The 13,574-nt window shown below is 37.4% G+C and overlaps 1 protein-coding gene across 3 annotated transcripts in view; it reads right to left on the bottom strand.

Annotated features, from left to right (window-relative positions):
- Positions 1–7,302, bottom strand: part of LOC100482860 (zinc finger protein OZF) — a 36,387-nt gene extending 29,085 nt beyond the window's left edge. The window contains exons 1-2 of one of the 3 annotated variants that reach the window (XM_034647039.1): positions 6,868–7,302; positions 6,236–6,283 (exon numbers count right to left, since the gene is read on the bottom strand). In XM_034647039.1, coding sequence (XP_034502930.1) covers positions 6,236–6,250 — 15 coding nt within the window. In that variant the 5' untranslated portion in view covers positions 6,251–6,283; positions 6,868–7,302. The remainder of the gene's footprint in view (positions 1–6,235; positions 6,284–6,867) is intronic. The other 2 variants (XM_019804262.2, XM_034647040.1) reach the window with 2 other exon arrangements.
- Positions 7,303–13,574: the final 6,272 nt, after the last annotated feature.

The raw sequence follows: 13,574 nt of genomic DNA, 5'->3' as shown, positions 1-13,574 counted from the left end.
GCAGAAAAAGCATCTGACAAAATCCAATATCCGTTCATGATAAAAACTATCAACAAAGTGGGTAGAAAGGGAATATACCTCAACATAATAAAGGCTATGTATGACAAACCCATAGATAACATCATACTCAATGAGGGGAAGTTGAAAACTTTTCCTTTGAGATCAGAAACAAGGCTAGGATGTCCCCTCTTGCCGCTTTTATTCAACATAGTACTGAAGTCCTGGACAGAGCAATTAGGTAAGAAAAAGGAAAAAAAAAAAGGAATCCAAATGGTAAAGGAAAAAGTAAAACTGTTTCTATTTACAGGTGACATAATGTTAGATATAGAAAGCTCTAAAGACTTCACTAAAACTGCCAGAACTAATAAATTCAATAAAGTTGCAGTATGTAAAATCAGTATTCAAAAATCAATGGTTTCGATATACCACAGTGAACTATCAGAAAGGGAAATTAGTACAATCCCATGTATAATTTCATCAAAAATACAAACCTAGGAATAAATGTAACCAAGGAGGTAAAAGATCTATGTAATAAAAACTATAAGACATTGGTGAAAGTAACTGAAGAAGACATGAATAAGTGGAAAGATATGCCATGCTCATGGATTGGGAAAATTAATACTGTTTAAAAAAATCCTAAAATTTGTATGGAACCACAAAAGATCCCAAATAGTGCAAGCAATCTTGTGAAAGAACAAAGCTGGAGACATCACACTCCCTGATTTCAAATGATATTACAAAACTACAGTAATCAAAACAGTATGGTACTAGCATAAAAATAGGCATACTGACCAAAGGAACAAAACAGAGCCCAAAAATAAATGAACAAATATGGCCAATTAATTTATGACAAAAGATACAAGACTATACAGTGGGAAAAGGACAGTCACTTCAATAAAAGTGCTGGGAAACTGGACAGCCACATGCAAAAATTAAACTGGACCACTATCTTATACTATACAGAAAAATCAAATCAAAGTGGATTAAACACTTGAATGTAAGACCCGCAGCCACAAAACTCCTAGAATAAAATGCAGAGTTAAGCTTTTTGACATCAGCCTTGATGATTACTTCTGGATTTACACCAAAGGCAAAAATAAACAAGGGGGCCAACATCAAACTAAAAAGCTTCTGTACTGCAAAGAAACCATTACCAGAATGAAAAGGCAACCTTCTAAATGGGAAAAAATATTTGCAAATGAAAAACTCATATGGGGTTAATAACCAAAACTCTCTATATAAGAACTCATACAACTCAGCAAAAAAAAACCCCAATCTGATTAAAAAATGGGCAGAGGAACTGAATAGACATTTTTCTAGAAATCTAAATGGCCTGCAGGTATATGAAAAAATGCTCTACATCACTAATCATCAGGGAAACGCAAATCGAAACCACAATGAGATACCACCTCTGTTTGAATGGCTATCATATAAAAGACAAGAGACAACAAGTGTTGGTGAGGATGTAGAGAAAAGGGAGCCCTTGTCACTGTGGGTGGGAAAGTAAATTGGTGCAGCTATTATGGAAAAGAATATGGAGATTACTAAAAAAATTAAAAATAGAACTACCATATGACCCAGCAGTAGTACTCCTGGATATATATCTAAAGGAAGTGAAATAACTATTTCAAGGAGGTACCTGCACTCCCTATTCATTGGCGCATTATTTACAATAGCCAGGACATGTAAATAATCTGGCATCCATCATGGATGAATGGATTAAAGAAAAGGGGGACATTTTATATATATATATAATATACATAATACAAATATCATACATATGTATAATATATATATCACATATTTATATTATTCAGCCATAAAAAAGAAACAAATCCTGCCATTCACAACAACACAGATGGCCACTGAGAGCCTTGTACTAACTAACAAAAGTCACATATAGAAAGACAAACACTGAATGATCTCACTTACATGTGGAATCTACAAAAGTCAAACTCGCAGAAACGGAAAATAGATTGGTGGTTGCCAGAGGTGGGGTGTGGGGGGTAGTGGTAACTGAGGGGATTGTATGAAGACAGTCAAAGGTACAAGCTTCCAGGTACAAGATAATTAAGTTCTGGGCATGTGATACACGGCACGGTGACTACAGTTAACAATACTGCCTGTATATTTGAAAGTTGCTAAGAGAATGAATTCTAAAAGTTTTCATCACAAGGAAAACAATTCTAACTATGTGAAGTGAGGGATGTTAGCTAAACTTACCGTGACAATCAATTTGCAATATATACATACATCAAATCATTTTGGTGCATATCTTAAACAAATGCAATATCACACATCAATGATATCTTACTAGGACTGGGGAGGGGAGTGGAAAATACCCAAATAGGACTCAAAATCCAGAATTCATAAAATAAAAGGCTGCTGAAATTGATGACAATAAAAATTAAATTTCCTTATGGCAAAAGATAGAAATTATAAGCAGGGCCAAAATATAACATATTAGAGAAAAATATGCAATCTACATCACAGGCACAAGTGAATCTCAAAATACAAATAAAGATCAAAACACAAAATAGAATCAGGATAAAGAATATACGATTTAAAAAAATGGAGTGCAATGGATCCAAATCATAAAACAATGTTCATCAAATAAACTGAGACGTAAAACAAAACAGGTTTTTATCCCATTGTCAAAACTCCCACCTTCGGCAGCACACTCTATTTGCAAAGCTACAGGGAAACAGGTACTTTCATACTGTTGGCCCCACCTTCAAAATATACCCAGATTCTGACCACCTCAAGATATCCTCAGTGCTAACTTACTACCACAGATTCTTACTTGAATCACTTGAATAGCTTCCTAAATTGTCACTGCTTCAACCAGTGCCCCATTAGAGTCAATTCTTAAACAGGAGCAAGTGATTCTTCTAAAATGTAACACAGATCATGTTCTTTCATAGCTCCTAACCCACCTTATCACTAAATAAATGAAGCGCTATAGTGTGTTCAGGGACTGGAAGGCTCAGTACGCTCCAATGTCAGTTCTGTTAGTTCTCCCTAAGTTCATCTACAGATCTCCTACGATGATCACAGGCAAAAACCCCAGGAAGCTTTTAGGAGACAGAATGATTCTAAATGGAAAAAGATAGGACCAGAATATGCAAAATAATTCTGAAACGAGAACAAAGTTGAAGAACTCACATTACATTTCAAGATATGTAATTGATCAATTACGTATTAATTAAAACATGTAATTAGAACAATAATCAAGACTGTGTGGTAAAGGCAAAACGATACACAAAACAACAGAACAGAGTCCAGATATAGAGGGACACAGAGTCAAATGACTTCCAACAGAGGTGCGGAGGCAATTCAATGGAGATAAAGTAACTTCTTAACAAATGGTACTGGAAGTAATAAAGCTCCATAAGACGGGAAAAAAAAAAAAACTTTCCTTGAACAGCTACAACTTGTATCGTAAACAAAAATTAAACTCAAACTGATCATAAATGTAAAATCCACAACTATAAACTTTTAACAGATAACACAGGAATATATCTGTGACCCTGATTAGGCAAAGATTCCTTAGATGGGACCAAAGGGAAAAAAAAAAGAAAAAGAAAAAACCAAACAACCCATAAAGTCTGATATTTTGATAAATTTTAAATTGATCAATTAAAAATGTCTGTTCTTAGAAGAAAGCATTAAGCAAATGAAAAGATAAGTCATGGATTAGAATACATCCATAAAACATTCCCCATAAAGGACTTGTATCAGAACATCTAAACAACTCTCAAAATTTGGGAATAAGAAAAACTCAATTAGAAAAAACTGACAAAAGATTTGAGAAAAGATGTGATGTTTCACCACGGAGGAGGGACAGACAGCAAAGATGCAAACGAAATGATGCTCGACATCATCAGACATCAGATTAAACTAAAAACAAAATGAAATACCTGTACATGCCTGGCGAAGCGGTTTAAACTGAAGACAAACAAACTAACCCAAAAAACAAAAACAAACAACCCAACACAACTTCCTCATCCCAAACTGACAATTCCAAATGCTGGCAAGGATTCAGAGCATCTAGAAATCTCAATGGCACGGTCACTCCGAAAAACAGTATGGCAGCCTCTTATGATGTTAAACATCCATTTTATATATATACCACATCTTACTACAAAACCCAGTATTCCACACACTCTTAATCATCTTCTCAAGAGAAATGAAGGTATGTGTCCACGCAAAAGGGACTGAAAAATGAACACTTATTGCAGCTTTATTCACAAAGCCAAAAGCTGGGAACAACACAAACGTCCATCAACTGGTAAATGGATTAACAAATTCTGATAGATCCACTCATTGGAAAATGGGACAAACCACTGAAAGACCCAACAGCATAGATGGGTCTCAACCATACTACGTGGGTGAAAAGTGTGATGGCCTTCAATTCCGCACACGGACTGTCCTGTTTTACCTATTCAGCTGGGTGCAGCCACCCTGGCCTACTGCTGTTCTTGCTGGTCACAGACCTCTGGCCCATGCTGCCCCAGGGCACTTGCACGGGCAGCTTGCTTGGCTTCCAGTGTTCTTCTGTAGATACCTGAAAGTCTGCCTTCCTCACAACTGTCAAATGTTTTTTTTCAAGTATTTTCTCAGAGAAGCCTAACTGATCAACTTATTCAAAATTAAAACTGGTCCTCACAACATGTTCCTTGTTTTATTTCTTCTGTATCAATTATCAAATAACAAAGTCTTTAAAGTTTATGACCTCCCATCATCTGAATGTAAGCTACAGGAGGGCTGTTCCCAATCAGGGATTGTCAGCTGTTTATGCAGTAACCACCACACTGGATGTGGCACCACAGGTGCTCAATATACTGATTTTTAAAAAATTAAATTTAATTTTATTTAAATTCAATTAACTAACATATAGTATATTATTAGTTTCAGATGTAGAGTGTGGTGATTCATCAGTCTTATATGATAAACAGTGCTCACTATATCTCGTGCCCTCCTTAATGCCCATCACCCAGGTACCCCATCCCCCACCCACCTCCCTTCCAGCAGCCCTCAGTTTGTTTCATACAGTTAAGAGTCTCTTATGGTTTGTCTCCCTCTCTGGTTTCATCTTATTTTATTTTTCCCTCCCTTCCCCTATGATCCTCTGATTTATTTCTTAAATTCCACATATGGGTGAAACCATATGATAATTGTCTTTTTGTGACTGACTTATTTCGCTCTGCCTAATACCCTCAGTTCCATCCACATTGTTGCAAATGGCAAGATTTCAATTTTCTGACAGCTGAGTAGTATTCCATTGTATATGTATGTCACATCTTCTTTATCCATTCACCTGTCGACGGACAACTAGGCTCTTTCTGTACTTTGGCTATTGTGGACATTGCTGCTATTGATACACCAATTTTGAACAAATACTTCATATGCACCAATACAAATGTAACAGCCACTATGGAGGACAATTATACAGTATTTAACAAAATGAAGCTGCATTTAACCTCTGACCATTTTAGCCTATAGTTTCACCCATACAAACATATAAAAGTTATCAACAACCCAAATGTCTTTCAATAGAAGGCTGACTAAATAATCAGTACTTTTACATAATGGAATACTATGCAGCTATATAAAAAATGAATATGCTTTTTAAGTATCAATATGGAAACATGTCCAAATTATATTTATGAAAAAACAAGCCATAAAGCAAGAATATACAGTATACATAACTGTTGGTTCCAACAAAAATAGTTGAGGACATCATATAGGTAGGAACAGGGATGCTAGGAGTAGGGCTTCTCAGTATGTATCCTGGAGCCATATGAATGCATTATATATCCAAAATTAAAACAAAAAATGACAGATGGATATGCAGAAGCAGAAGGACCAAGACACTGGGTATATGTTCCCTTAGCTCACAGGATTTAGTGGACACTGTCAGCATAAAATCTGAGCCCACCCTCAGACCTTGGAATTCTAGTTCCACCTTTGGGCCAACTAGAACATAACTTCTGCACGTTTATGACTAAAACAACATCTTAGCAAACTGTCACAGGAAGGACTCTACTTACACTGATAAAGGGTGCCCACTCGCATCCGAATATTAAAAATCAGGATTAACAGTAAACAGTGTAAAATAGTGTAATAAAGTAAAGCTTAACTTGATCTAAATCTATTTCTACTTTTCTGAACGTATGGACTCTATAAACTTAAGTTCATCTAATACAAAGTGAGGAATGAGTGAAATGCTCACCTGAGATGTGTTCATTTTTGGCCCCTCTTGGGAGATTGTAAGGCTCAGCTGGGTGGAAAGAAAGAGGAGGGAGTCAAGAGACCGGGCATATCTCACTGCTCCTAAATTCACTTCCACAGTCTCAGAATCCCAGATGGGGCACAGGCTCCCTACAGGAATAGGGCGTTTGAGCCCTTGAAAAGACATGGAATGACCACGCAGAGCCAACAAAAACTGTCCACATGAGTCCCTGAAGTGATTATGGGAACATAAAGAGACAGGTTACTACACTTTTTTTTTTTATCAACTTAAAAAAAATAATAGAAAAAAACAACAACAAATGATTCAAGTATACGAAAAGACAAAGCACTGCTCTTTCATTAAAATAAAGACAGAAAAAAGATTCAGGCTCCATCTTTATCCACTGTCCTAGGAATATCATTTTACCCCTTGCGTTAGGAAACCCAGAGAGCAAAGTAACAGGGACAGGACGGTGGACACCCTGCTGGCCCTCTCAGACTCTAGCATCTAACTAATCTGAGACTTAGATTTCCCACAGGGACAAAGCGTGTGCTTCCACTTGGACCTGACTCCAGGCTACAGGTTTCACCGGTGACCTATTACCTAACTCAGAGAAGAGCCAAGAAACAGACCTTATTATTATCCTCATTTCCAGAGAAGTAACAGGCGTCTGACTTGAAATTTACCTAGTCTTTGCGGCTCCCCAACTCGGGCTCCACCGCAGACCCGCCTCCCGAGCTTTCCAGCACGTTCGTTGTCAACGTTAGGAACGCGCTTTCCCCTCCTGCTGCGGGGAAGCCTTTTCCCCGGTCGAGCTGCAAGCAGGGTCGGGTTCACGGTCTCCGTACAGCCCGGCCCGCACCGAGCACCTGCTTCTGACCAGGCTCAGCCCCACCTGCCCACGGTGACTGCGGGGCCTGGCGCGCGCCCCCGGCTCGGAAGGTCCCCCCAGCCGCTCCCAGGTGTTATCCACCGCCCCCGGACAAGCCCAGCCTTCCACGCTGGCTCCCTACTTGCGCTACGCCCCGCCACTCAGCGCTCTCGACCCATGTGTGCACCTCCTCCCCGCAAGGACCCAGATCCGAGAGGAAGAGGCGAGGCTGGGAACGCACATGCGCAGAAGAAAGCCAGAGGACCCGTCCCCAGAGTGCTGCGCGGTGATCCCTCTAGAGTCGACTACATTTCCCATTGTCCTCTGCGCTCGCTTCTTAACTTCGCGGTATTTTCCGCTTTTTGAGACATTTGGTAAAATATTGTCGGTGACCATCTTTCTGTCCACGTTCCTTTAGAGCCCCCAGATGTTCTTGTTTCATTGTGACTTTACAGTCCAATGCAATGTTTGCCCCTCGATCAGATCCCAATGGAAAAGATAGCAGCTACCGCAGACTATGGGGATAATTTGGGAAATTCGAATATGCGCTGGTAATTAGGAATATTAAGGAACAGACGATTACTCTTCTTTGGTGTGAAACTAATATGGGAATCACATACGAAATATTGTAATATCTTTAAATGCACGAATAGTTAAGTATTTGGGGTTGAAATTATGCATTTGTAATTTGACTTTACCTTTTTAAAGAAAAAACATGGCAAAGAAAACTTTTAAGATCAAAAATGGGTGCTTATTTTGATGTATTCTGATTTTCTGTGTGGAAAGTCTTAAGTAGGTCTATATCAAATCTCCTGCTTTATTGTAATACAGTCTGGAGGGATCCTCTTGATAGTCGAGAGAATGTTACACTGGTCTATAATAGATGACATTATGTTAATTAGAAAACTGGTGAACAGGAAATAGAAGCCCATCAGATTTCTAAGCAAAAAGCATTCATAAAAACCAGTGGAAAGTAGGTTTTAAAAGTAAAAGAACTGTTATAAAAATGAAGTCTCCAGAGGTTCAGTAGTCCGGAGTACATCCGAATAGCTCCTCAAAATTGAGGAACAATTTATTGCATTTTTGCTATCCACCACATAGATGATGCAAAAGGCTTGATGGACATTGTTAAATTCTTAAAAATACATGTATATAATATATACTTTGAAGGACCATGGTAAAGTCCATATCTAATTCATTTCAATGGATCTAATAATCAAGTAGTTACAAAGACAAATCCCTACAAATCTTTTCGGTTCTCAAAGTTTGCTGCCAATTGATAATATCCAGTGAACTAAAAAAATCATGTTTTGGTTCTTTTGGGGAGATATTTATTTCAGTTATACGGAATGAAAGCTTGGCAATGGGATTTTCCTAACTGCCCTAAGGAACACTAATGTAAAGCCCATTTGAGAACCACTGCTCTACTTCACGTCACTTGTGGACACTGTCTCTGCTGACGATTGTGTTAATTGCACTCATCTTACCACTGAGAGTGAGATGCTGCCATCAGGACTCCACCTCTCCTAACAAGCTCAATTCCCAGTGAAATCCAGGGACCTATTTCAATAGATGCCTTTGTTGCCATCATTTTCAACCTAAAAATATGGTCGTCATAGAGCTGTTCAGAGTTTCAGGTGTCTCCCTCTTCAGCGCATTTCATGTTGATTAAGGGAGTGTTCTCCAGGCCTCTTGGGGACTGGTTTAAGAGTGCTGGGCAGCACAAGCAATATATTCATCCTATCATTCCCATCACCATGAACCTTCAGTCTATTTCTTTAAGTATACATTGGATGTCCTGGAATCTTAATCTTATGTACTGTAGACCAACATTGAATCCTTGATTCAATAAACCAGTTGGGGAAACTGTTAGAGCTACTCCCACAGACTCAAGCTAACACATTCATTCCTGAATCCACAGCTGGTACAGTCATATTAATAAATATGACTTGATCCAAGTATATTTTTATCCACTGTAGTCTCACATCCTAAAAATTGTTTTAATCAGTTATAGTAAGGTGACAGACATGGAGAGAACTGCCTTTGAAAGGGGAGTTTATTACCTACATTTCTAAGAGGGGGCATACTATGTCATGCGAGGCTGCACTGATAAGTACCAGAGTCATTCGGGAGGTGGAAGGAGCAAGGGGAGAGCATGACCCAGAGCCTTTATTGCCATTTCCTTGGAAAGAAATGGTCAAGGCAGAGTAGGCAAGTCTGAGCAAGGTTAGAATAGGATAGTCTGACAGTTTCACTGGACTCTGGGCTATAGGGGCGGTGTCTAGTTGCATACTACCTGACCTTACTATGATTTTAGGGCAGGGGAAATACTCTCTTAATGTGTGAAAATTAGACAATGGAAATAGTTGGGGATGTGGTCTTTGGATTGGTTGATTTGCAATGAAAATGTATTCCTGCCTAAGGCCACATCACCCTGAACGAGTCAGAGCTCTCTGAAAAGTGTATTCTCAGGGAAGTTGTGTACTACCTCTAGGAAGTAGCTAGCCTTGGGATGGGGAGTCTTTCCAGGCCACAGGATGTCAAAGCATTATAAAATACCGGAAATAGGAGTGCCTGGCTGGCTCAGTATGTAGAGCACGCAACTCTGGATATCAGGATTGTAAGTTTGAGCCCCAAGTTAGGGGTAGAGATGACTTAAAAATAAAATCTTAAAAAAATACAGGAAATAAATAACATGATTACTATAGAATCCTCTCTCAAATGTGCCACACGACACTTGCCTTTATTATCTGGCAAGATTCTGAAAGATCAAGACTTCTGGAACATTCTCTTTTGGGAGAAGTTCAATCCCCCTGTGAATTGCTAAGATTTCACTCTCGTAATGGATGTGGAGCAGTAAGGGGAGGTGAGTAGGTAGGTGAGAAGTGATTCCTTTTCTAGGGTGAGTCACGCTAAGGGGAGATTCTGGAATGTGAAAAGTGGGGAGGAGGAAAGTACTGTCTGAGACCACCTAATCCATCTAATATCTCAGTTTCCCGCAAGCAATAATTGTTAGTAAAACTGGAAAGGCATTGAAATTGCTGAAGGTGTGCTAGTCAAGTAATCCTAACCAGTAAGCCTTGGAAGTCTAATTTCCCGGGCAAAGGGCTCAGAGAACAAATGTGAAAGCATATACACAACATAAATGCAGCCATATGTTTGCCCAAGAAATGTTCAAGAATTTTCTTAGCAGCATTTTTCATAATAGCTCCAAATTGGAAATAACACAGAGGTCAATTCACAGTAAAGCTCTCAATTTTCAAAGAAGCAATAGTTATCCAAAATATGAACTTAAGAATGTGCACTCAAAATATGTTAAAAAATAGTAAAGTAATAAAAAATTCCCGAACATATTTATGGAGCTATTAATAATACTTTCTTTTTAAAAAAGTTTTTGTTTACATTTCAGTTAGTTAACATACAATGTAGTATTAGTTTCAGGTGTACAATATAGTGATTCAACATGACCGGGTGCTCATCACAACACATGCCCTCCTTAGTCCCCAACACCTATTTCTCCCATCCTTCCACCCACCTCCCTTCTGGTAACCATCACTTTGTTCTCTACAGTGAAGAGTCTGTTTCTTGGTTTGGCTCTCTCTCTTTTTTTTTTTTTTTTGTCCCCTTTGCTCCTTTGTTTTATTTCTTAAATTCCATATATGAATGAAATCACATGCTATTTGTCTTTCTCTGGCTGATTTATTTCACTTAGCATAAGTACTGTCTAGCGCCATCCATGTCATTGCTAATGGCAAGATTTCATTCTTTGTTATGGCTGAGTAATATTACATTGTGTGTATATATACATATATGTGTATACACACACACACACACACATCTTCTTTATTCATTCATCAGTCCATTGACACTTATGCTGTTTCCATAATTTGGCTGTTGTAGATAATGCTGTTATAAACATTGGGGTGCAGGTATCCCTTTGAATCTGTATTTTTGTATCTTTTGGGAAAATACCTAGTAGTGCAATTGCTGGATTGTAGGGTAGTTCTATTTTTAACTTTTTGAGGAAGCTCCATACTGTTTTTGAGGGGCTGCACCAGAAAACTTTCTAATGAATAAAGTAAACTGTGAAGTAATAATAATAATATGAAAAACATTAAAGAAAAATATATGATGATCAAAATAAAATGCAAATACTTGCAATTAATAATTACATGTTTACTTAATGTCTGTAAAATAATATAAAAATAAAGTCTCAACATTCAAATAATCTGTACTGTAAGAACATGTTACATGAAAGTAATGTGATGAAATTATAAATTAATTNAAATAAAGTCTCAACATTCAAATAATCTGTACTGTAAGAACATGTTACATGAAAGTAATGTGATGAAATTATAAATTAATTCTAAAAACTCAGTCAGTAAATGTACTGTGCTATATATTGGGCAACTAGAAAGTTGACATGTGTATTTAAACTGCCACTAAAATAGAACCTAGGGGAAAATTCATATCCATAATGTCTTATATTTAAAAACAAAATGTGTTAACTTAAATAAGATAAACATTTGCGGATAAGGAGCTAAAAAGAACAGAGTCAACAAAGGACATAAATGGTAGGCTGTAATGAAATTTGAATAAACAATTATAAAGGATAAAGCAAAACAAAACAAGCAAAGAGTGTTTGCCAATAGAATTTAATTGAATAAGAAAGTGTTTTATAAGACTAGGAAAAATAGAAAAAGAACAAACAATATTAATAACATACAGTGATAAAATTTTATGATCACTAGAGATTCAAAACTAATAACAGAATAATGTAGAAAATTGCATGCCAAGAAATTAAAAAGTACGTACACATGGACAATTTTTTAATGAATGTGTTTTAAAATGTAAAATATGATTTTGGATTCTATTCCCCACATTATGACAGAATTTATGTGTTCAGAAACGTGCTCCAAATACAGAACACATAAAAAATTTAGATAAAAGAAAATGTACTCCTAAATTTACGTGTAAACTAGCAGTGAGTTAATTGAAATTCTGACATTATAAAGAATAAGTACAGGAACGTTACTAACCTTTGAAGCCACTTTCACCATTTAGAGAATTTGCACATGTTTGGTGTACTGGAGTTTGAAGTTTACGGGGCATACGTTTGAGGAAGACAGAGATGAAGCCTGGCGGTGCTCTAAAACGGTGAGCCATTCAATACGAGGCTCTTTGTAAATTCAATACCTCTCTTAAAGAAAATAGCTTTAGAGGTTGAGAAATGGAAAAATATTTTATCCTACATAGTACAAAACATATATATTTCAGCCTAATTAGTCTCAACAGCATTCCAAACCACAAACCCACCATTATATGTATGTACAAGTATAATTCACACAGCATACATGGTGCCAAACAGCAAACCCCAAATCTGTTCACCAGGAGCTTGGTAAAAATGAACGGAATTCCTTTGCACAATAATTTAATTTAAAAGCAATACTGAAAGAATTTTCATAGAGAAAATTCTAAAGAATCTGTTTTAACAGTCAAATTCTACAAAACATACCATGAAACAAACCTTTGTGATGAAAAGTACAAGATGAAAATAATAGCAGAATTAGAACAGATATTACACTATTGGAACTGTAGATAATGGGAATATCATATAGAAAAATATGTTCGATATGCCTAAATAAACATGTTAAAGTCAGACTCACAGTCTGAATAATCTTTTTTTTAAAAAATATTTTTTTTATTTATTTATTTGACAGAGAGAGAGAGAGAACAAGCAGGGGGAGCAGCAGGCAGAGGGTGAGGGAGAAGCAGTCTCCTTGCTGAGCAGGGAGACCTACATGGGGCTTGATCCCAGGACCCTGGGATCATGACCTGAGCCGATGGCAGACACTTAACTGACTGAATCACCTAGGCACCCCTCTGAATAATCTTCTTAGTAAAATAAAAATAGCTCTGTTGCTGAAACAATTGTAATATTTAGGGGTGCCTGGGCAGCTCAGTTGGTTGAGTGTTTGACTCTTGGTTGTGGTTCGGGTCATGATTTCAGGGTCAAGGGATTGAGCCCCAAGTTGGGCTCCTCGCTCAGTGGGTAGTCTGATGAAGAGTCTCTCACCCTCTCTCTCTGTCTCTCTCCCTGCTCATCCTGTTTCTCTTTCAAATAAATAAATGTCTTTTTAAAAATTGTGACATTTAAAAAAATTATATTGCTCAGGAGGTGGAAGTGCAGAGAAAGACCCAAGAGGACTGAAGGTAAGGTCTCTGAGATATATGCAAGCAGTAAACATGGATTTCTTCCTAAAGTCTCTGTTGAGTCAATGCAAACATGGTAGTTATTGATGATTTCTTGATATTGGAAATACAAAAATATGTAAATGATACCCCCACATAAAAAAGGAAAGTTCAATGTGAACAATAATTAAATTTACTGCATAGAGGGAGACAGAATGGAACATGTATATCTTCAATTTGGTGTTAAATAGGAAAAAAACCCCATCAATTTCCACT

Source organism: Ailuropoda melanoleuca, chromosome 17 (assembly GCF_002007445.2).
Source record: "Ailuropoda melanoleuca isolate Jingjing chromosome 17, ASM200744v2, whole genome shotgun sequence".
NCBI lineage: Eukaryota > Metazoa > Chordata > Mammalia > Carnivora > Ursidae > Ailuropoda > Ailuropoda melanoleuca.
The sequence above is the reverse complement of the archived record's forward strand: the minus strand, read 5'-3'. Positions and strand labels throughout refer to the sequence as shown.